At 38.3% G+C, this 23679-nt stretch overlaps 1 protein-coding gene across 5 annotated transcripts in view; it reads left to right on the top strand.

The window, feature by feature from the left end:
• Window positions 1-23679, top strand: part of USP28 (ubiquitin specific peptidase 28) — a 68375-nt gene that overhangs the window by 38706 nt on the left and 5990 nt on the right. For 2 of the 5 annotated variants that reach the window (XM_020989736.2, XM_020989737.2), the window contains exons 6-23: window positions 831-917; window positions 1667-1804; window positions 4327-4400; window positions 5406-5482; window positions 6262-6410; window positions 8093-8220; window positions 8511-8606; window positions 9748-9906; window positions 12766-12989; window positions 14279-14349; window positions 15715-15943; window positions 18078-18275; window positions 18910-19049; window positions 19249-19434; window positions 20576-20671; window positions 21588-21766; window positions 21882-21960; window positions 23488-23567. In XM_020989736.2, the coding sequence (XP_020845395.1) occupies window positions 831-917; window positions 1667-1804; window positions 4327-4400; window positions 5406-5482; window positions 6262-6410; window positions 8093-8220; window positions 8511-8606; window positions 9748-9906; window positions 12766-12989; window positions 14279-14349; window positions 15715-15943; window positions 18078-18275; window positions 18910-19049; window positions 19249-19434; window positions 20576-20671; window positions 21588-21766; window positions 21882-21960; window positions 23488-23567 (2390 nt within the window). The remainder of the gene's footprint in view (window positions 1-830; window positions 918-1666; window positions 1805-4326; window positions 4401-5405; window positions 5483-6261; window positions 6411-8092; window positions 8221-8510; window positions 8607-9747; window positions 9907-12765; window positions 12990-14278; window positions 14350-15714; window positions 15944-18077; window positions 18276-18909; window positions 19050-19248; window positions 19435-20575; window positions 20672-21587; window positions 21767-21881; window positions 21961-23487; window positions 23568-23679) is intronic. The other 3 variants (XM_020989739.2, XM_020989740.2, XM_020989741.2) reach the window with 3 other exon arrangements.

Below are 23679 nucleotides of genomic sequence, written 5' to 3'. Positions count from 1 at the left end.
TTACCTGTGTGACCTTGGGCAAGTGACATAACCTTCCTGGTCCTCAGTTGTCTCTCTTTAAAATGAGGATAGACTAGATGGCCTTAGAAGCTTCTTTTCCAGCTCTAAATATTCACTTTCAGCATAGCACTTTGTAGATCAGATTACAGTTGGTAAGTTGTTTTCAGTTTGAAACTTTAACAGATCAACTTAATGATTGATGATTTATTTACTGTGTGAGATCTTAGTTTCATTTTGGATCTGTTTTCTGTAGTGTCACTTGAGAGGGGCCCATTCAGGATGAACTTAAGTTCTCCGAAGTGAAAGCTAGGATCGGTAACATTCTATTATATTGAATATATCTGTAGAGATATAGATGCCCCACTTACTTCAGATTTAGAATCTGTTTCTGCCTGCCTTCTTCAGGTTGCTAGCAGTCTTGGGGAAGAATGAACCATTTGAGTGCCTGGTGCTCTCCCCTTCCCCCAACTACTACATAAGCTCCTTAAGGGCTAGGAGTTTGGTTCTGTATCCTCAGAGCCCAGCACAGTAGAATTCACAGGGAAGAATTCAAAGGAGAGACCTTTAAGAGATCCAGCAGCCATGATCTTTTAAAGGGGCATTCTGATCAGTTAATGAACAGAAGGTACAGAATTCTTAATAAACATTATTGAATTGAATAGATTAACAGGATACTCATTTATATATAATGGGTTCTTATTTAAATGCTAATGAACAGAATGCTTCTCTTTTAAAGTGTACGTGGAATGTAAATACATAAATATGTGAGGGATTTTTTAAATATATATTTTGAGGTGAAAGTTATAAGCTATATGCTTTTTTTCCCCTAGTCTCTCTTTCAACTATCTGAATTTCGAAGGCTTGTTCTTGGCTACAGTCTTCCACAAAATATACTTGAAAATTGCCGAAGCCATACAGTAAGTTGGTACTGAATGATTTCCATAATTAATGACTGAGTTCCTTTCAGCTTAGAGGGTTTTAAGCTTTTGGCTTCTTTCAGTGTTCTGTCTCTGATCCTCTTTGATTTGTCCTAGCAGTTGCTTTCTCCTCTGAGTGGCAAGTTTTCTTCTCTTGTGACATAAAACAGATTTTTAAAAATTACATATGATTTTAAATTTATGTGAAGAATTATGAGAAAGGAAGAATTCAAAGAATGCTAGTTGTGAGAGTCACCTTGTCACCACTAGCTTCAATGTCTGTTTGCCTTTGGGACTCAGTGAATAGAAGATTTAGAAACATTTGTTCTATTTTGGGACATCCCTCAGTGAGACTTCAGTAGCTGGTCAACCCAAATTCTCCAGAGGCCTGGACATTCTTGAAATAGAGAGAGTAATCTATTCTTATCAGAGAACTGAGCCTTCAGCCAGGGGTCTATTGCCTCTCTAGATTTCTCCTGGTTATGTATTTCTCTGACAGCAGGAGGGATGGCAGCTGCAGAGAATGATCATATGGTTGGTCCTCAGCCATTGTCACTCCCACTTAGACCTCACTAAGTTTAGCAGTAATCACACCGGCCTTAATAGTCTCTGTTCTGTAGTTCAGGGCCTGGCTCTTTTCTGAATTGGATTGAATACAGTTTTGGGAGTGGTCACTGACACTTTTTCTTTTGAAATACTTAATTCCCTACATCAAATGATAACTATCTTACATGTTGTGTTTCACATAGGAAAAAAGAAATATTATATTTATGCAGGAGCTTCAGTATCTATTTGCTTTAATGATGGGATCAAATCGTAAATTTGTAGACCCTTCAGCAGCCCTGGATCTCTTAAAGGGAGCATTCCGATCAGCTGATGAACAGCAGGTACAAAAGAAATAATTTTTTTGCCCCAAAACATCCTGAAAAAAAGTTCTTTCAGTTATTCTTTGTTGACGCTTCACTGTCTTTGCTTTATTCCAAAGATCAACATCTGCTTTAGCTTCAAAAAGTGGGTGTCTGATATACGTACTTATGTAGGTTATGAACAACCTTTAAGCATAGGCAATCGAGGAAGAAGAAAAAGGGTTCGGAGAGGAGGAAGGGTGATAAAAATAGGCAGGGAGAAAAAATGCAAGTGCCATGGTCAATCAGTCAGCAAGTATTATTATGTGCTCCACATTGTGCTAAACATTAGATGTACAAGGCAAAGAATAAAACACTTCCTACTCCTAGTGAGCTTACATTCCAAGTAAATATAGTTAATATATGCATATGCAGATATTTATGTATTTACACACAACACACAAAGTAGTTAAATCCACAGTACTATGGAAAGGAGGGTGCTAGTATTTGGAGGGGCATCAGGAAAGGTTTCATGCAAAAGATTTGCCTGAGCTTCATCTTAAAAGAAGAAAGGGATTCAGGGAAGCAGAGGTGAAGAGGGAACATATTTTATTCCTGGGAGGCAGCCTGTGCAAAAGTAGGAGATGAGACATTGAGTGTTGTGAATGAAGAACAGAGAGAAGACCAGTTGGGCTACATTGCAGTGTTCAGGGTGAACATGATAAACCAGCTCAGGGTAGTCTGTGAGGCTGTCCAGAAGATTTTGTTGCTGCCACCTCTTATGAAAGGAAACAAGAATTTTCCCCTGGATCTATGGGCCTTTTACTTAATTTCAGCCCAACAGAAATATTTGTCAGGTACTTGTTATGTGCCAGGCACTGTTTTCTCCCCTGCATCATCCACTTTATCTGACCCTCACGTATTTAAATAACCCAGCTGGGTGTGTGAGAGAATTTGAGGGTAGGTTATAGGTACACAGATAGTAGAGGTGTTTATGCTCATTTATTCACCCTTTATTCCAGCGTTCTTGTCCAAGGCCCAAAGTGGCTTCATTTCTCTTGTACACCGTGAAAATAAACTCCTTTCTCTTTGGGCCTCAATGTTCTTTTAGTCCCAGTCCAAGACTGCTTTGTAAGTCAGTGAAGCTTATATTATAGCCCCTGATTCCAAGTTCAGCAGCTTTTCTGGCATCTCTTTAAAAGGCTCATGTTATTTGTGTGCCGTGTCATTCCTGTTCAGGAATCTTCAGTGGTTCCTTGGAGTGGCCTTCAAGAGAGACTGCCAGCACTTCTGCTTTTCACAGTTTGGCTTTGCTGAAATATCTGCTCCTAGACCTGCAGCTGGAAGAGACACCAGAGGCCATCTAGCCCAGCCTCCTCATTCTACAGAGGAGGAAACTGAGGCCTAGAGAGTGAACTGGGTCACCAGGAGGATCCAGACACTAAGGATAAGAGGCAGGAGTTGAGGCCCAGGCTTTTGTGAGCTACTAATCTTTCCACTGTAGAAGGCTCTTTCCTGACCTCAGCGTTTCCTCCCTCACCGCTGCCTTTGCGTAGGCTGTGCCCTCAGACCTGGGTTACTCTCCCTCCTCACCTCCACCTCTTAGAATCTTTAACTTCTTCCAAGACTCAGTTTAGGTTCTGCCTTCTAGGAGAAACCTTTTTTGAAACCCCAGTTTGGGCTCTTTATTTCTCAAATAATCTTATATTTACTTATCTGTATAGGTGTTGAATCCACCCTCCCCAAATAGAATATAAACTCCTTGAGGATAAGGATTGCTTTCTTTTTTGTCTTCATATCCTCAGCATCTAGCATAGTGCTTTGTACAAAATAGGTGCTTGACTGATTTCCTAAATCAGTCCTCCCCTTTGCTACTCCACTCAGATTGTGCTTTCAAAGCCACTCCTTGCTTTGTGCCCCACCTGTTTCTTTAAAAGCCTCAAGACTGTTTCTAACTCTGCTCCCTTGGCCTAGCCACAGAGAGTTCCTATTTTCCCATCCTGTGACTTCAGTACTAACAGAAAGTTAGTATTTTCAGACTTTTATTAGCTTTCTTCAAGGTTGGATAACCTTTAGCATTTGTATAACTAAAATAAGTTTTGAGTTTGTTGGTCTTTGTTACTTTCACATACCCCTCCTTTTCTTTTGAGGGGTACAGCTCCTTTGGCTACAGTTGCATTTGGCAAGGAGGGGTGAGTTTCACCCATAAGGGCTGCTGAGTTTTCTCTCTGTCATCAATGTCTTAGGTTGCCCTGCCCTTCCTCTCTACTCTTTCCTTACTGAGTCCACTGTCCTGTCTCTCACCCCCCACACCCCTTACTGTAATGTCTTTGTCTTTCTTTGTATCCCCAGAACTTTGCAGAGTGCTTAGCGCTTGGTGAGCATTTAATAAATATTTGATCAGTGAAACTGATCCCATTTATAATTAATTTTTCCTAAGAAGCATTCATGTTCTAGTGTGCTTAGTAAAAATTTTCTTTCTACTTGGTGGGTAAAAGGAAAAAATTTATTCTTCTTAAACATAGTAATGTATCTAATATCCATGACATTCTTGCCTCCTCTAGCAAGATGTCAGTGAATTCACCCACAAGCTCCTAGATTGGCTGGAGGATGCATTCCAGCTTGCTGTTAATGTCAAGTGAGTATTAAGAATTTGATTTTGGGGCAGCTAGGTGGCGCAGTGAGTAGAGCACCTGCCCTGGAGTCAGGAGGACCTGAGTTCAAACTCTGACTCAGACACTTGATACTTACTAGCTTAACCCCAGTTGCCTAGTCAAAGAAGCAAACAAACAAAAAGAAAAAAAAAAGAATTTTATTTTCCCATCCTTTTCTTTCATCCACCCCTAGTTTCCCTCTAGAGAATTTCAAAATTTTATGAACTAGGATATCTTAAAACCTTATCCTGGCTGCTTTCTTGGAGAAATAAATAATTTTCACCAAATCTTGTAGACTTTACTACCCACAGATTAATTGAGAGTCACAATTAGACTTTTGGCTTTCTTCTCTCAGAGATGTTAGCTCTATTCTACTCTGTAATTCTTTAATTTGATGGTCCCTGGCTACTACTTTAAAACAGCTACCGCCCGTGTTGCACACAGATTAATCTGTGGTGTGAACATAGTAGCATTAATTGTTGTTGAAGACATTAATTTAGACATTTTTAATATGTGACTATTTTGAAGTTACTCCTGTTGGATGGGGATGGGTGAGGGCGGTGACAACATTAGCCATTTCAGTTTTGATGGAAATGAAACTCCTGACAAGTAACAGATGTCCTTGTCTTATCCAAGTACTAGGAAGGAATTTGATCACTAAAATGCTTTGACTCCCTAGGTGAAAACATCTGTGTATTATAAAAGCAGCCTTACAGATAGCCACTTACTTGCCAGTAACAATTTAAGTGAGGGAAGTAGGAAGGAGGCTGGTTTTCATTTTGTATCCTGTGTGCTATTGGGGGAGAAGGCACTTGGGGAAAAAGATATGTTTGTTTGCAAGGCTTCACAACAGTGATGTGTTATTTGTTTTAGAACATATGTTGCTCTTTGGGAGTTGGTAGAAATTAAATAACTTTCACCTTTAAGTAATGGGCGGGCTTAATGTTATAAACCATATGATGCAGAATTCTCTACCTTTTTGAAAGCAGCAGTCCCAGGAACAAATCCGAAAATCCAATGGTGCAGCTTTTCTATGGCACTTTCCTGACTGAAGGGGTTCATGAAGGTAAATGCTGTGTTCTGATTGGTTGTCACTTCTGGATCTCTGATTTGTGATTTGGAATATATTATTGCAGGTTCTAGATGGAATTGTCTGGTTAAAAACATCTTTCCTTTTATTACAGTTTTTGCTCTTTTTATTTCTTTAATATCAGATTCTCAATCTGAGACATCTCCAAAGGTCTCATGATGGAAAATGCTATTCACATCCAAAGAAAGAACTATGGAGTTTGAATGCAAATTGAAGAATACTATTTGCTATTTTTTTCCTTCTGTTTTGTTTTGTTTCCTCTTTCTGGTGGTTCCTCCTATTGGTTCTAATTCTCTTAACAGTATCACTAATGTGAAAATATGTTTAATAGGAATGTATATGTATAGCCTATATCAGATTGCTCGTCGTCTTGGGGAGGGAGGGGGAGAAAAATTTAAAACTCAAAAGCTCATGGAAGTGATTGTTGATAAATCAAAATGAATTAATAAAAAAAAATTTTAAATATCGGATCCTCGGAAGTTTTAGTCCTATACAAAACCATTCTGTCCTGGGAAGGACAGATTTATAAGGAGTTTCTGCTTTGGGAAAATTGTTAATATCCTCCAGTGGTGGGGTTATTTAAGCTGCATGCTTGGTACAAAATATTAAGTGACTTCTACTTCGTGAGTCATCAGAAATTGTTCTAATTTTAGGGAGATACTGCAAAATAGTGTTTTGGGGGCTAGAAAGCAGATGGTGGAGACAGGGTGATTTGTTTGTTTTGTTTTGTGTTTTCATGTCAAATTTTCTTCTAGGTAAGACCTTTTGCAACAATGAAACCTTTGGCCAGTATCCCCTTCAGGTAAATGGTTATCGGAACTTGGATGAATGTTTGGAAGGAGCCATGGTAGAGGGGGAGATCGAGATGCTTCCTCCTGATCATTCAGTGAAGTATGGACAAGAGGTTAGTTTGACGTTTTTATTTGCTCTGCAGAGGACAAAGTGCCAGTTAAATAAGGCTGAGGTCTTTGGCAGGGGACTCTTTCCTATCACTTAATAAAACCTATCGTTTTGTTTGACACTTAACAGTTTGAGCAAAAGTCATACATTTGAGGCAGTGAGCCTGAATATTATTGGCAGAGAAATTGCTTACTATAATTGAGAGATTCTTTAGCCATTTAAAAAGTTGTATATACTACATCTCATGCTTTCAGTGTGATCCAGTTTTTCTTTTAAAACCAATTTAAAGCTAAATAGGGGCAACCTCTTGCCTCCATATTTTTGGAGAGTAAAAAAGTACAATGCTTAACTCTTTAATATGCCATTTAAAATATTTTTCCTATCACATTTTTAATATCAAATTCTCTTGCCTGTATTTTTATCATTATTATTTTTAGGTGATAGGTAATGAAGGGGGGGTAGTAAGAAGCATGTGGTAAATTTAAGACCTCCGATCAAGCTTCTAGTGCCAGCACTGAATGGCACTTTTCATTTATTTAGCCACAGTATTGAAGAGTCCAACACAGTTACTGTAGGAAAGAAAAGGATGTTTTCTTGCCATAACATAGGGAAACCCACATCAAAGGCTTAAAGAAACATCTGTAGAACAAGATTAGAATTAGAATGTCAGTCCCAGGACACTTGGAGCTTATACCTCCCTAGATTTTCAGAAAAATGTCTCTTAATTCATGATGAAGACCTAGCATTATAAAATGCTTTGTGGCTTATACCATCTGTGCAATTTTTATGTCCTTGGAAGCAATTGAAAACAGTGTTCTTAAGACATTTAGCTATCTGGAGTCCTTTCATTCAAAGATGTACGTATCCTTAAGTGACTGGAAAAATTAATCCTGTATGCTTAAATTTAGTCCTGTAGTGATTATAGAATCCTTTTATTGCCTAGATTCAGTGTTTTGTTTAAGGACAAGGTATCTGAAGGGAAAACAGTAACTTCTTGATCATTTATTAATATCTTTGTCTAAATGAAAATGTGACTTGTTACGTAGTGCATTAAATAGAACATGCCCTTTTGTAATAGTCATTCTTGTGCTGTGAACACAGGGCACTCAGCAAATATTTTTTAATAATTTTGATAAATTATTTCCCACCACCACCATCAGATAGCACTATTGGAATTTAAAGAATGTTAGAAACTTGAACAGTGAGAAATAATAATTAAATTGTGCCTGTTTTCACATTATATTCCCAATATTTCCCTCTTTATCCTATTGAGAGACAGTGACTTCCATTTATATCAGTGTCTGATACCTCTTGAATACCTGCTGCTTTACAAACTAGCCGTAGTTACTTTGTATACATCCATTATCTTGGCATGAATCCACGCCAGCTCATCCATCCCTTAGTTATTTAGAGCAAAGGATGAACCTGCATAAAATGGAACTTACAGTATATTCTTTCTTTTGCGAAATGTTTAACTAACTTCTTCATTGAGTGAGCTCCATTATAAGAAACCGTTTCCTTGGATATTTGAGGAAGAGGAAGAAGCTCCTTCTCATATGTCTGTTTAGCAGGAGTTCTTTAGCTTTAAAGAAGAAAATTTTGAGAGGTATATGTTGATATTAAATATGAGCATTGCTCTTTTCTGAAATTGATTTTTCTTTTCCTTTTAATTTCTGTTTTTGACAGCGATGGTTTACAAAGCTACCTCCAGTACTGACCTTTGAACTCTCCAGATTTGAGTTCAATCAGTCCCTAGGTCAACCAGAGAAAATTCACAATAAGTTGGAGTTTCCTCAGATTATTTATATGGATAGGTGAGGCTCTCCATTCATTTGTCGTTTACTGTGTTGCAGACTGCCTTTGTGTTGAATTCCAGCTATAGGAATGAATATATTTTTTAGTGAAGGGTTCTTAATACATTTGGGAGGGAAAAAAGAAGCAGATAAATGTAGAAGCCAAGATAGCATGTGTATGTTCTAAAATACTACTTTTGTTCTTTTTTTTTCCTCAAAAGAATTACCACTTAGAGGAATTTTAAAGTATTGATACGAAACATATTTGTGGGATTATTATTTTCTTAAGTTGTACATTATAATTTTGATAGGTATATGTACAGCAGTAAAGAGCTCATTCGAACTAAGAGAGAACACATTCGGAAGTTGAAAGAGGAAGTTAAGGTTCTGCAGCAAAAGTTGGAAAGGTAAGTCAAGTCATCTGCAGCATAAAATTTGGGAATGTAAACACTATCTAAATGATAAAAAGTAAAACAAATACATTTTCTTAAGCTGTCATGTTACGGTTACATTACCAGGCTTAGTTTAGATACATTTTTTGTATTGCTACACAGCATCAGAAATAGCTCCTGGCTGTGTTGGATGTTTTTCCCCCTGATTAATAAGCTTAAGAATTTAAAAGTGTGGTTTAAAATTTCACAAAGGAAAAAAAAGTTAATGCAGAGTTGTATGTCTTGACTCCGTTGTTTCTACCAAGTGGTCAAGAAAAGAAATTATAAATAAATATAATATTTCAGAGCTAGAAGACGTCTTAGAGACTCTAAGCCCTATCCCATTCACTGTACAGATGAGGAAAATGAGTCTCAGAGAAGGTAAGTGATTGGCCTAAAATCACACAAAAAGTTAGTGGCAGAGCTAGAACCCAGGTCACCTAGTTTCTTTACTACTGCTTTACAAGCAAGGCAGAAGTCGAGACAGCTGGATCACCCCATGCCATATCCATCCATAACTGTTAAACCCTGAGGTTTGCTGACTGAATGACAGTCAGGATTTGCTATTGGAATGAAAACAGGTATAAATATTAGAAAGAGTAGATAAGACTGAAAAATATCCTCCTAATTAAGATACAATCTTAACTCTGTTTTACATGAGGTTCAGTTATCATTGGCACTGCCAGATCATTGCATTGTTTCTCCAGGCCAGCTTCATTGTTTCACATTTTCTAGCAACTCTAATGAAGTGTTTATTTCCCTTTGAGATGTTTAGCTCTCTCCCATCAGCCTACAACCACACTGTGATGTATTGGCAACATGGGACAGCTGACGTAGTTACTTAGAGAGTAGGAGCCCACTTAAAGTACTCTGAATTTCAACTCATCTATGAGGTATATAAAAAATTATGTTGGTCATCATGATCTTGTCCTTCAGAATTGCTTTCCATCTGAATGCTGCAGAATTTTTCCCAGACTTCTGTCTGTGTCCTCCAGATATTCATTCTACTTTGGTGTTAACCTTTCTATTGGGTCTCCACAGCAATGATCTTGGATTTGTCTCAGAAAACATAGCAACAACTTTGGCTCTCAGAGTGTGTGTTTGTGTTGTTTTCTAGGTATGTGAAGTATGGCTCTGGCCCGGCTCGATTCCCACTCCCTGACATGTTGCAGTATGTCCTTGAGTTTGCTAGCACCAAGCCTGCTGAGGAAGTGCCTCCCTCGGGTCGTGCCTCATCTCTCCACTGCCCCATTTCTGACCTGACAGCCAAGAAGAGGTGATTGGGCTTCTTGTGGTAGGGTGGGGTATTATGCCATTGAGTAATTCAGAAGCTGAATCATGGGTGACTGAACAGAGCTCTGGGCTTGGGGTTCCAAAGCTGCTACATGTTCTCAGTTCTGGTTCTCCTATAGTCTATGTGGCGTTGACCCTGAGCCGTGTTCTGCCTCCTGGCATCCACCTATGTGGGGTGAGGGTCATATGAGATGATGCCTGTGAGTGCCATATGAATGTCAGGAAAAGATGGAGGGAGGCAGCGCTCCCATGTAGTGGCTGACTAATCTTGTGCCACTTGTATCATCTGAGGCTGATAGAGATTGAGTGACTGACGCTGGGTCACACAGCTAGTAAATGTTGGAGGCTAGATTTGAACTTAGGACTTCCTGACTCCATACCTACTCTGCTAACTAGCTGCTTCTTTAGTATATATAGTATGGGGGTTGGCAAATGTTTTCTGAAAGGGCCAGGTAGTAAATATTTTAGGCTTTGCAGGTCAAGAGGCAAAATCAAGATTATTATGTAGGTACAAGAGAGAAAATGAATTTCCACAAAATTTTTATTGATGAAATTAAAAATATAATAATGATAATTGAGTATGATTTTTAAAAAACACAGATCTAGTGATGAAGAGAATGGAATTTGATGGGGTGGTAGAATAACATTTCAGTTGGGTTGCAACATTAGTATTCCTGAACATCAAAATCATGTGCAAATGTTGTTTATCTGTTGATGCTGATCTGTAATGACATATTAACTTATTTCGTCTTTAAAAATGTCTTCACACAGATAGGTACGGCTATATGCTGATACCAGTCCATGAGTATATAATTTTAATTGAATCTTAGAAGGCATTTTTAGAATTCTATTAGATTCTTCTCTTGGTGCTTTCCTTTAATTCTCATTGAAGATTAGGTGGAAATTCCTTAATTACACAGTTCAGTGGGTGCCCAAATGTAGAAATTTCTTTTGCACTTACATCAGGGTCTGAAAAACACTGCTGGAACTATAGCTCAAGCTTGGAAAATATCTGCTGCAAGTTTGTGTGGAAATGGAGGTCTTGCTTCTTATTTTAACTTTTGTCAGGATGGGAAACATCAAGCAGCTTGACATTACTTGTATTTCAGACAATATTAGTTGTTGCTGCCAAATTGGTTTTACTTTGGTACAGATTTCACATATAAGCACTGTTTTACTTTATAATTTGGGGTTGAATTTGTTAAGAAACATTATCAGGATCTGCAGCAAAAGCTAATTTCCAAAGCCATTCAGTGTTCTAATAAGTGTTTAAGGCAGTTCTTCTGTCCTGAGTTCAAACAATTGTAATTAATCTTTTTTTTCTTCTTTTTCTTCTTTTGATATAATGGGTACACACTGATAAAATATATATATGTACACACACAACATTATAGTAGGTGTGGCATTCAGTACTGTGGAGCTATAACTGTCATTGCTGTTTGTAGTATGCCCAGCAGTGGTGTGAAGGAATGAGAGCACCCAGTGCAGTCTATGTTGTAACTATTCAGCTCTACCATTGTAGTGCAAAAGCAACCATAGACAATACATAGACAAATGAACATGACTGTGTTTCAATAAAACTATATTTATGGAGCCTGAAATTTGAATGTAACATAATTTTTACATGCTATGTAATATCATTCTTCTTTTGATTTTTTTTCCCAACCATTCAAAAATATAATGACCATTCTAAGCTTGTGGGCTGTACAAAAACAGGTGTCAGGCTGGAGTTCACTGATGCCTCATTTAGTATTTTAGTATCTTTAGTATATTCTCCTGGAGGAAAGAAGGTTGAAAAGTTTTTCCCCTCATTTTTATAGTATTTTTTTAATCCAGTTTTTTAAAATAATATTTTATTTTTTCCCCAATTACATATAAAAAAATTTTTAGCATTCATTATTTTTTAAATAAGTTTTTAGTTCCAAATTCTGTCCCTCTCTTCCTCCTCTCCCCTCTTATTGAGAGGGCAAACAATCTGATATAGGTTATGCATGTGCAGTCATGTAAAATGTTTCCATATTAGTCATTTTATTGAAGAAAATGCAAACTAAAAAAAAAGAAGGAAAAAAAGGAAGTGAAAAATAGTATGCTTTGGTCTGTATTCAGATGCCATCAGTTCTTTCCTGAAGGCAGATAGCATTTTTTATCATGAGTCCTTTAGGATTGTCTTGGATCACTGTATTGCTGAGAATGGCTAAGTCATTCAGGGGTGATCATTATACAGTGATAAGGCTGTTACTGTGTACAATATTTTCTTGGTTCTGTCCACTTTACTTTGCATTAGTTCATCTAATTCTTTCCAGGTTTTTCTGAAAGCATCCTGCTCATCATTTCTCATAGCCCAGTAATATTCCATTACAATCATATATCACAACTTGTTCAGCCATTCCCCAATTGATTAGCTTCCTCTCCATTTCCAATTCTTAGCCTTTGGTAGTATTTCTTAATGCCGAAGCAGAAGGAAATTATATTCTCTAGCTAGATTTTGATGGCAATTGCCAGCAATAATGAGAAGCTGCATTTTTTTTTTGGATCTATAAATTTGTATTGGTTTTGGACGGCAGTGAATAACCACCAAACTGTTAAGGGAAATTTGATTTCAGCTTCTGATCCTGTGTGGGCAACTACTTCAATTTTCAAGCCTCTACCTAATTTGGTCTGAGAGAAGAGTCTACTTTAGGGAGCTGGATCTTAGAAGCTTTCCAGTTGTTCTCTGAATACTTTATGAAGTAGTCTTAATAGAAAAAGAAAGCTGCAATCTTACTTCCTGAATAACTTATTTTATTTCAAAACTATTCCTTGAAAAGAAGTATTGGTAGTCTGATCCTTTTTTTTTCTTTAGTATTAGAGCAGAAGAATATTCTGGCAAAGCTGAAGTTCCTCTGCCCTCTTTGGAAAAAGATAATTTATTGCAAACTGATCTGATAAATAAGCCATTTACATCTTCCCGACCTTCAGTGAAAATGCCTGAGCACCCAGCTCCACGAACAATCACTGAGGAGGAAATGAACTTTGTTAAGACCTGTCTTCAGAGGTGGAGGAGTGAGATTGAACAAGATATACAAGGTTGTCTATTTTGCAACTTGTTAAGCAGTTACTTTTTATTGGTTTAAAAAAAATTTTAAGTTAAAAGGAAGAAGATAATTTGGGGTCGTATATTAAGATATGCTTCCTGTCTATGCCATTGTCTTTACTGCATGATTTTTGTTGTCCTGACTATCTAACCCTTCTTATTCTTTGATTTCTATCTAGATGTAGTATATTTTAAATAAGAATTTTTAAATTTTGTGAACTTACGTTAGTGAAAGTACCTTTGCATTTGAGTTGGGCTGGTTTTTATTTTGTCCTTCCCTTGTGAAATTTCTCAAATTGTAAAAAAGGAAGGAAGGAAGGAAAGAAGGAAGGAGAAAGAAAGAGAAAAAAAAGGCTCTCTCTGACTCAATTGGCTCCCAGATTTGTAATAATACTCTTTTCACATCAAAGTTCATGGAGATTACCAGTCAGTGGAACTAATATAGACAGAACCTTATTGGACAAAAAGTGTTTACTAAGTTCTTACTGTGTGCCAGGCACTGTGCTAAGCAATGGAGATACAAAAAAGGGTAAAAAGACAAGACAGTTCCTGATCTTAAGGAGCTTACAATCTAATGGGGGAGATAACTTGCAAACAGCTATGGACAAATAAGAGATATACAGGATAAATTGGAGATAATCAGCAGAGGGAAGGCACTAACATAAAGGGGATTTGGAAAGGCTTCTCACAGAAGGTGAGATTTTCACTAAGACTTGAAGGAAGCCAGGAAAATCAGAAGGTACAAGTGAGATAATTCCAGGTATGCAGAAGAGCCAGTGAAAAGACCCAGAATCTGGAGATGGATAGTCTAGTATGAGTATCAGCAAGAGGGCTACTGTCACTGGAACTCAGAGTATGTAAAGGGAAGTAAGGAATAAGAAGACTGGAAAAGGTAGGAAGGGGTCAGGTTTTAAAGGGCTTTAAAAGCCAAACAGAGAATTTTATATTTGATCCTGGAGGTAAAAAGGAATCGCTGGAGTTTATTGAATAGGAAGTGTAACATGGTCAGACTTTCAGAAGTCTTAGAAGAGTATGAAGGAAAAGAGGATGATCAACAGTGTTAAAGTCTACAGAGAGGTCAAGAAAGATGAGGATTGAGAAGTCCATTGGATTTGTCCATTAACACATCATTGGTAACTTTGGAGAGAGTAGTTTGGATTGAAATAACCCAGATTATGGATAACTAACCACTGTCTTCATAGAAAAAAAATTATGCAGCTGATATGAGATGGAATGAGCTATGTTTAACTTTGAGTATTAAATTATGTATTTTTTTCAACAGACCTAAAGAACTGTATTGCAAATACTACCCAAACCATTGAGCAAATGTACTCTGATCCCCTTCTTCACCAGGTAGGATAAGGCTAAATAGAAAAATAAGAATATGTGAGAACTTGGTACATTTGGCAGCTACGACAAAAGATTTATTAATGTGTTTTTTAATTTGAAATTGCATGTTTAAAAACTGATACATCAGTTAAGTCATATGTGTTATCTTAAAGCACATAAAGGATTGCTGGCAAGTATTATATATTTTGACTTCTCTCATGAAATGATACCTCAAATAAAATTAATTTTAAAAGACAGAGACTGTCATACCTACATTTTATTCTCACCTCCTTATTCACTACCATTAAGGTATCGGTTTGCTGTCTGGACATGAAAGGAAAAAAACCTCCCTTTTCCCCATTCCTATATTTTCTCCTGTCAGAGGAATAATTCGTCTACCAAGGAACGATAGGTAGTGTTTGCAGAGCTTGTGTGACTTTAGAAGTGAGTACCGTGTGTTCAGGGAAATCCATTTCCACTATTCCCACTGATTGTTCTTCACACTATGTTGATGACTCCATAAATATTAGGCAATTCATTGAATCACTAGAATGAAACTTAATTTGGTTCTCTGTTAATCTCTTTAAACATTTGCCCTAGCATGATTGTGCTTACCTAAATACATGAAAAGATGAGTAATTTTACCAGTGTGTATATACTCCCTCCACTGACTTGATCATAATGAATAGTTTAATGAATTGGTGTGGCCAAAAATATTACTTGATAGTCAGACCTTTGTGCCTTTCTAAACCTAATTATACTAATCTTCAAAACAACAGACCTAATGGGTCTTCACTTAAACTCTTGGTAGGACCTTGAGAGCTCATACTACCCTGACATAATCTTGTAGTAATTACAGGTCATTCCCATTACAGGATTAGTGGAAGGCTTCAGTGAAGGAGCATTACTGTAGTTCCACAAATTGTGAGGATTCTGTACTGTTCAGATATGAGGGTTTTCCTCTGTACTTGCAGAAGAAATTCAGAGCTTAGATAGCTGGCTCAGAATAAAATCTGGGTAACCTGAAAAAGAGGAACAGGATCAAGACAACAGCTAAATTTGCTACCTGTCTCTTCTCTCTTAAGAGTTTTCCCAGAATGAGCAAATAGGTGTCATCCTGTGTTCTGAGGATGAAGGCCAAAGCTCACAGTAATTGACACCAGTAGACAGATCTAGGTTAGATTTCAATTTTGGATATTCTGCGAGATGTAGACTCTTTTTTTTGTCTGTTTGTTTTTAGCCGAGAAGATAAGTAAATGTGACTTTTATACTGAAGATTAAGGAATGTGTCTAGCAACTAGAAATGTCCCTTTGCATTTTAATAACCTTATTAGAAGATTGGAGAGTCTCTGCTTAAAATTACCCAAGAGTCTGGCTTTTGCTTTTCAGGTGCCTTATCGCTTACATGCAGTTCTGGTTCATGAAGGACAGGCAAATGCTGGACATTACTGGGCCTACATTTATAATCGACCCCGAAATATTTGGCTCAAGTACAATGACATCTCTGTGACTGAATCTTCCTGGGAAGAACTTGAGAGGGACTCCTATGGAGGCCTGAGAAATGTTAGTGCTTACTGCCTGATGTACATTAATGACAAGCTGCCGCACTTCACCACAGGTAACACCAGTCACCAAAGTGCAGTAAGTTGTGCTGCCTGGGGGAGGGGAACAGGTTTGGTATGTGGTCTTCTTTACCTTTTTATTTGACAAAGTCTTATTGGGGTGAACATTTCACTTTTGAGATCACGAGACATTTCCGTAACATATTTGAGTTTTGTTTTCCTGCATGTGCTAGAAACCTATCATATACTGTACATATGCGGGAAGCATTTTGCTTAAGCGTCATATTGGCCTCATTGAGTTACCTGTGTAAAAAGGATAAGAAGGGTGGAGACAATGGACGCTGAGAGAATTCAACAGATCTTTGTAATCGCAGTTATAGTATGAAGGCAACAATAGTTGCTGGTAAGAATTATTGTATAAATGACTCTTCATAGCTCTTAGCATATTAGGTGAAGTCAACAGGCATCTATTAAGTGCCTACTATGTGGCAAACACTTCAAAGGTGAAAAGGAATTGCTGCTGTCGAGGAGCTCAGTGCTCAGTCTAATGGGGATAATAGCATGCAAACAGCTATGTACCAACAAGTTCTCTACAAGATGAATTGGAGATCATCAACAGAGGGAAAGCACTAATGAAAAGGAGGACTGGGAAAGAGTTCTTGTAGAAAATGGGGATTTTGCTGAGCCCTGAAGGAAGCCATGCTGAGGGAAGAGAGTGCCATGTATAGAGGTCAATCTCTGAGTGTGACATAGGGTGTCTAGTGATAGTAACAGCAAGGAGGCTAGTGTCATCAGATTGAGGGGTATAAGGAGTAAGAAGACTAGAAAGGTAAGAAGGCCAGATTTTGAAGGTCTTGAAAAGCCAAATAGGGAATTTTATATTTGATCCTGGAGGTAAAAGAGGATCACTGGAGTTTATTGAATAGGGAGGTAACATGATCAAACTTTCACTTTATGAAGATCACTTTGAGTGGAGGATGGGGGTGTTGAAAGAGAGTGAGGAATGAAGGATGACACCTAGGTTATAAACATAGGTGACAGGGAGGATTGTGGTACCTCAGCAGTAATAGGGAAGTGAGGAAGAAGGGAAGATTTGGGGGTAAAGGATGATGAGTTCAATTTTGGACATGTTGGAGATCTAAGGCTGGCAATCAGGAGAGAAAAATAGATCTCAGAATCAACTTAATAGACATGATATTTGAAACCACTGAGCTGATAAGCTCACCAAGTGAGATGTTATACAGGGGGAAGAGAAGCTGTCTTAGCACAGCCATCCATGGTTGACAGATGTGACCTGGATGAAGATGCGACAAAGGAGACTGATATTTATAATTGTGTGCGTGACGTTCTGGAAGCAAACAAAACAAAAACTCTTTTTGCTAGACTAGTCAGCCGCTAGAGGGAGTAGTTTCCATGTAGGCTTTTTTCGCATTGCATACAGCATGGTATGAAAAGAGCGTGAATCCTACTTGGGATGTTTGCTTCCTGAGTGACCTTGGGTAAGTAACTGAATCTCTGTAGGCTTCAGTTTCCTCATCTCACAACTAAAGGGCTTGGACGAGGTGGCTTCTGAAGTCCCTTGCAGCTTTGGACATGTGATCCTGTGGGTCCTTGGCATCATCATTGATCATGTTTGGGTTTTGCTGAGTTTGTGATTGTTTGGTCTGTAGCCATTATATTTACTTTCTGGTAGCAATTGACTCAGATTGAAAGCAATATAAATAATTCATTGGGTTGTAATTTATTTTAAATTTGAATAGTCATTATGTACTTTTTGATCATTGCAATATAAATATTTTGACCCGTGGTAAGCACTGGTTAAAGTAGTGAAACCTTTCAGCATGGAAGCTCTGGTCAGACACCATAGGATGGCTTAACAGTTTCTTGATTCCTAGTGTTTGTAACATTCTCACTACCTTGCCAGCCCAGGGTATCTATTCCAAGCGCTTTCTCTACTATCGTTTTTTTCTTGGTGGTATTAATGGCAAATGGAGTAAATTCTGAAAACTGACACTATGTGATTGATGCAGTTTCTGTTTTAAATTTTGTACTTACAAGGGAAAAAATAGTTTTTTTTTTCTCATCCTCTTAACAATTTGTTGTATCCTGCAATTAAAACTTCGTGTTTTCTTGATGACCTTCTCTTGTTGGTAAGCTGTCTCACACTGACCGCATTTTGGTCTCCCTCAGAAGCGGCAGCGACTGAGCCCGACCAGATGTTGAAAGAGGTGGAAGCCTTGTCTGTAGAACTTAAGCATTATATCCAAGAAGATAACTGGAGATTTGAGCAGGAAGTTGAGGAATGGGAGGAGCAACAGTCTTGCAAGATCCCTCAGATTGAATCCTCTGCCACCTCTGAGTCACAGGATTTCTCAGACGCTTCACAAGGTGCCTAAGAAAATTGTTCATATCAGTCATATTGTAACACCTGACGGTCTAATGCAGTAAGCTGGACCTCTGACCATCAGTAAGCTGAGGCATTCTGATGCCATTTTACATTTTGTTGCTCATTTCCCAGTATGATAGTTCAGAGATGATGAAACTCATGTGGCATAAAAGTGCTACAGAAAGATAACTTTTCCTTCTTGAATATTAGCTTCATTAAATATAAATTCCCAATATCAGAGCATAGTCTCTGAAAGAGAAACGGTAGCAAAAGATTAACTGCTCACGTCTTCTATGGTTATACTTCTCTGTTAACTCAAACTGTAGTAAAAACTAATTAGATTTAATAGCTGTGGATTAAGAATGTTAGTTTCAAGAGGTGATCTCTGCCTGGTGATGCCTGTAGGAAGACTTTGTGATTTCTTGAGAAGTATAACTCTGCAGTGTTGAGTACCTTTTAAAAATCTGCCCATGGGGACTCTGAAGTAAATAGTTTCCTCATTACTAGTTCCCAGGGGGACATCTGTTTAGATGTAGGAAGGTTTGGGAAGGTTCTGGTCTTACTTGGTTTTATCAAAAGGCTTCTTGACTTCATTTGTTAATTAGTGCTTATACCTTTTTACAAATTTGTCATCAGAGCCATCCCTGACTCCTTCTCATGGTGTTCGGTGTTTGTCATCTGAGCATGCTGTGATTGCAAAGGACCAGACAGCCCAGGCTATTGCCAACACAGCATATGCATATGAGAAAAGTGGTGTGGAAGCGGCTCTGTCAGAGGTAAATGTGTATCAGAAAATGCATCCCTGCTGCACTACTTAGTGTTGTCCAGAACATTCCTGCTTTTTATAAGTTAAGACCTTTGTTTTCTCATATATCTGTAAATCCATCTCTTTGCCATCCTGTAACCACTCCTCCCTTCCCCTGTCTGTCCTCCTGTTTTTTTCTCATTCTTTTTCTCCCTTTTCTGCTGTCACAGCTTAAGGAAGCTGAGCCCAAGAAGGCCAACCCCCAGGAAACAAACCCTGCAGATCAGTCAGAGCAGCTCCAAGAGGCTAATGGGACTGAGTCTGCTGGCCAGCCTAATTCTCAGGTCTCTGAAGTCGAGATTCCCAGTGTGGGAAAGATTCTGGTTAGATCTGATGCAGATGGATATGATGAGGAGGTACACGAGAAGAGTGCAGGACTTAGCTGTTGTTTCTCCTTAGTCTTACTACATTTCTGTTCTTGTGTGGCTGAGTGTGTTTATTTTTAAGGATTTTAGAAAGAATGTAATTTACCTTTCCTCAGGGTAGCAAGTGCAGATAGAGGACTAACCTGGTTTTGCCTTTGTAATAACAATAACAATAATCACAAATTATAACATGTGGTTATAACTAAAATAGCTGATGACCAGCTTCCTTCTTTACTTACATGTCTTCTTATACATATGGTACATGCAAGTCCCCTGCACAATCTCTATAGCTTATAGAGTGAAAATTTGATCACGTTGTCTTGGACAGAATGGACAGAAATCCTCTTGAGTGAAGGATCTTTGTTCTTGGTGTTGGTGTTATTCCACTATTATTCCTCCAGAGTCAACGCTTGATTTTTTTCCCCCAAACGCCCAGTATCCAAAACAAAAGGAGATACATATGTAAATTGTAGGTGTTTTCTGAAGTCAGAGGAAGGACAAAGAATCCCATGATATGCATCTTTCATCTCCTTTTCGATCAAATGGCACTCAGATACACAATTCTAGCCCTCAGATTTCCATTATCTTGTGAAGGGAGGTTTTTGTGTTGTGTTTTTTCCCTAGTCTTTGCAAGGCTTTGGTTTTATTTTACCAGGAGATCTTTTGTGTAGCTTCCCATTAGTCTCCAGATTGTTGTAAATGATTTGTTTATTTTATTGGACTTTGTAAGCTTGGAGTATTCACAATGCATACCCAGACTTAGAGTACCAGATTGGAATGGTTGCCTCAGATACTTCCCCTCTGTGAAGCTATAATTTTGTCTGATTCTCTAACAGTGTTATATTGGGAGTATTTTTAGTATTGCACATCTTCACTTGTCCTTCTAAATTAGAGGGAGTATATAGGAGTAGCTAGTGTGACTTTGGCAAAGGCTTGATAATGGTATAAAGGGATGGGGGCAGTGCATGACAGGGATGTATATGCATATGGCAATTGTGTGTGAAACTTATAGTAGATTTCACTTAAACTGCTCTACTTCGATTCAGGTCTCTGTTCAGCTTTCTTTTACAAGCATTCTTTTGAACTTTCTTCTGCCCTCTTTCTTTCTTTGTTTTGTGCCTTCTCGTGCCAGGTGATGCTGAGCCCCGCCATGCAGGGGGTCATCCTGGCCATAGCTAAAGCCCGTCAGGCCTTTGATCGAGATGGGTCTGAAGCAGGGCTTATTAAGGTATCTCTGCTTTTTAATTCTAACCTTTAACATTCAACTGGTATAGTGTTTATACAGCAGTAGAAAGCAAGAAAATTTCTAATTACAAATGTCTTTCTACCTTCTCTGTCCAACTAATCATCAGGTTGACAGATGATGATGAGCTTTCCTTTACTTGCATTAATGTAGATTCATTAAAGCTACTGATTGAACAGTGCCATACTATGTTAAACCTAAGGGAAATCTATTTGTTTGATCTATGAAATAGATTTTTTTCCTGCATCTTAACATTTCTAAGTAATTTGAGGGATGTAGAGTAGATGAGAGTGAGTGGCATAGTGGATAGAAGTGCTGGACTTGGAGTCAAGAGGACCTGGGTTCAAATGTGATACTGATACGTATGTGACTCTGGAAAATCACAAGTAACTCAACATCTTTGTACCTCAGGCAACCCTCTAAGACAAGTTATAGTTGGGTTATGGCACGTTCCAACACAGATGAACTCAAAAGGCCTCCCACATTAACACACATTGTAGGTCTTTGGTATATTGATGCTTAGGTGGGTAATGGGTATAATTTCTTAAAGGATTTGGGTAAAATTGAAGCATAAACGATCACATTTTAAAAATGTCTGAGGAACCTTGGTGCCTGCCCCAAAGCGTTGTAAACCGTACATTTGCAGTTCAGAGGACTTTGTGAAAAAGATGAGTTTCCTAGAATACTTTTTGATACTACTTGAGAAATACACTTAACTTTTCTTTATTACGCCCTACCAAAACCAAATAGCTTACACATTTCATATTGAACATTGTCACATTTGTGATCATTCATGGTTAGTCTGTTCTTTACTCATAAGAAACTCTGGCCCATTTGGATTCACATTTCTGTGCTCAGATCTGTGGTGGACATTCTACTAAAAGCCTATCCTGTTTGGCAGGCATTCCATGAAGAGTACTCCAGGCTGTATCAGCTGGCCAAAGAGACCCCTACTCCTCACAGTGACCCTCGGCTCCAGCATGTCTTGGTCTACTTTTTTCAAAATGAGGCTCCCAAACGAGTGGTGGAGCGGACTCTTCTGGAACAGTTTGCAGATAAAAACCTCAGCTATGATGAAAGGTGAGAGGGTGAACAGGAGAAACACCACCTGCCCCTTGAGTGACCTGCAGCTTTTGGGGTGATTAGCTAGTTTGCACTTTACTTCCTCATTTCTCCGTGTTCTCTGTCAAAACAGATCAATTAGTATCATGAAGGTGGCTCAAGCTAAACTAAAGGAGATTGGCCCAGATGACATGAATATGGAAGAATACAAGGTAAAGTCTTCTTCCCAGGGTATTTATGAACCAGAATATTAAACATGCTTAGTGGTAACTGAGGCAGACCTGATCTGAACTCAGAAAGAGCTCCATGTTCCCTCTAAGTGACGGGTTTTTTTCTCCATATGTTTTTCCCAAATGAAATCTTAAGTTTTCATTTAAGGGTAGGAAATAGCAGCAAATAGCAGCTCTGGTCCCATCTCTATCACTTACTGCTGTGTGCCCTTGGACAAAGTCATTTTATTTGTCTGAGTCTTCGTTTCCTCATTCTTAGAGTTAGTTGGGTAGACTAGATTTCCAAGGTTTTATAGTGTTGGGTGATCTCTCCTAATAGAACAACACTTCTGTTACCTACACCTTCTATGAATCTGAGGTCAGTTTTATGGTCTAGATTTCTGGCAAGGGCCTTTTGATGAGCTGTACAGTGTTAAGCATTAATAAATAAAACATACTGTGATTTAAAATGATTTTTTGGTAATGAGGTTATTAGTTCGTTTACTTTTTAGATGGTGACCCACAGGGAAATCTTATTTTACCATAGGTCTCAATTCTGTACTCTGGAGGTAATTCCACCCAACTAAAGAATAAACTTTGTGCCCTGGAGTCAGGAGAACCTGAGTTCAAATCCAGTCTCAGACACATGACACTTGCTAGCTGTGTCACCCTGGGCAAGTCACTTAACCTGATTGCTTCACCAAACAAAAGCAGAAAAAAAAATAAACTTTGGCTGAGATTTGCTTGGTTTGGCCTCTGCATTGAACCATCCAGTCACACATTAGTTTCTTCCTTTGCTTAGCTAAAGCTGAATGAGTATTTTATGAATGACTAGGAGTTCTCACATCCTGACATCTTCCCTGAAGCTGAATGGGTCTCTGCCAAAATTTAAAAATCTACTCCTGAATCCAAGGCTGGATGTGCTTGTCTCAGTTATTGGAAGTTAAGGAAATAAAATCTGAAGCTCTAGGGGCAGCTAGGTGGCATAGTGGATAGAGTTCTGGCCTTAGAGTCAGGAGGACCTGAGTTCAAATGCGACCTCAGACACTTGACACTTACTAGCTGTGTGACCCTGGGCAAGTGACTTAACCCTGAATGCCCCTGAAAGCAAATAATAATAATAATCTGAAGCTCTGCTGCAAACTAGCTGTTATAACATTAGATAAGTCACTTAATCTTATTAGGCCTCATTTTATTTATCAAATTGAGGAGCTGTAGGAGTCGGACTAGATGATCTCTAGGGCCATTTTCATTGCTAAAATTCACATTGCTAAGGTGAGTTGAACCACCTTTCAAGGTGTCAAGAGGCTTTGTACTGCCTGATGTTCCTTGTGACCGGTACAGTGGTCATCGGTGGGAGGAACAGAAAATTTGAATAAAAAGGCTAAAACTAAACTTTCTTCTGAATCTTACGATTTTTGCCTGAGAGTGTTTTGGTTTGTTTTTCATTTTTTGCTGTTGCCACACTGGAAATTACAGAAATGCTCTCTTGGTGATTTAAAATATTACTGATATTTATTTCCTTTACAGAAGTGGCATGAAGATTACAGTTTGTTTCGCAAAGTATCTGTGTATCTTTTGACAGGCCTGGAACTCTATCAGAATGGAAAGTATGTTTGCTTTTTGTTTAGCATTCTTTGTACTTGTATCCCTAGCACCTAGCACAATGCCTTGCATGAAGTAGGCAATTAATAAATACTTGTTGATTGATTGATGATAGTG

The sequence above is a fragment of the Phascolarctos cinereus genome, unplaced genomic scaffold (genome assembly GCF_003287225.1).
Source record: "Phascolarctos cinereus isolate Bilbo 61053 unplaced genomic scaffold, phaCin_HiC Scaffold_726;HRSCAF=1367, whole genome shotgun sequence".
Lineage (NCBI taxonomy): Eukaryota > Metazoa > Chordata > Mammalia > Diprotodontia > Phascolarctidae > Phascolarctos > Phascolarctos cinereus.
The sequence above is the reverse complement of the archived record's forward strand: the minus strand, read 5'-3'. Positions and strand labels throughout refer to the sequence as shown.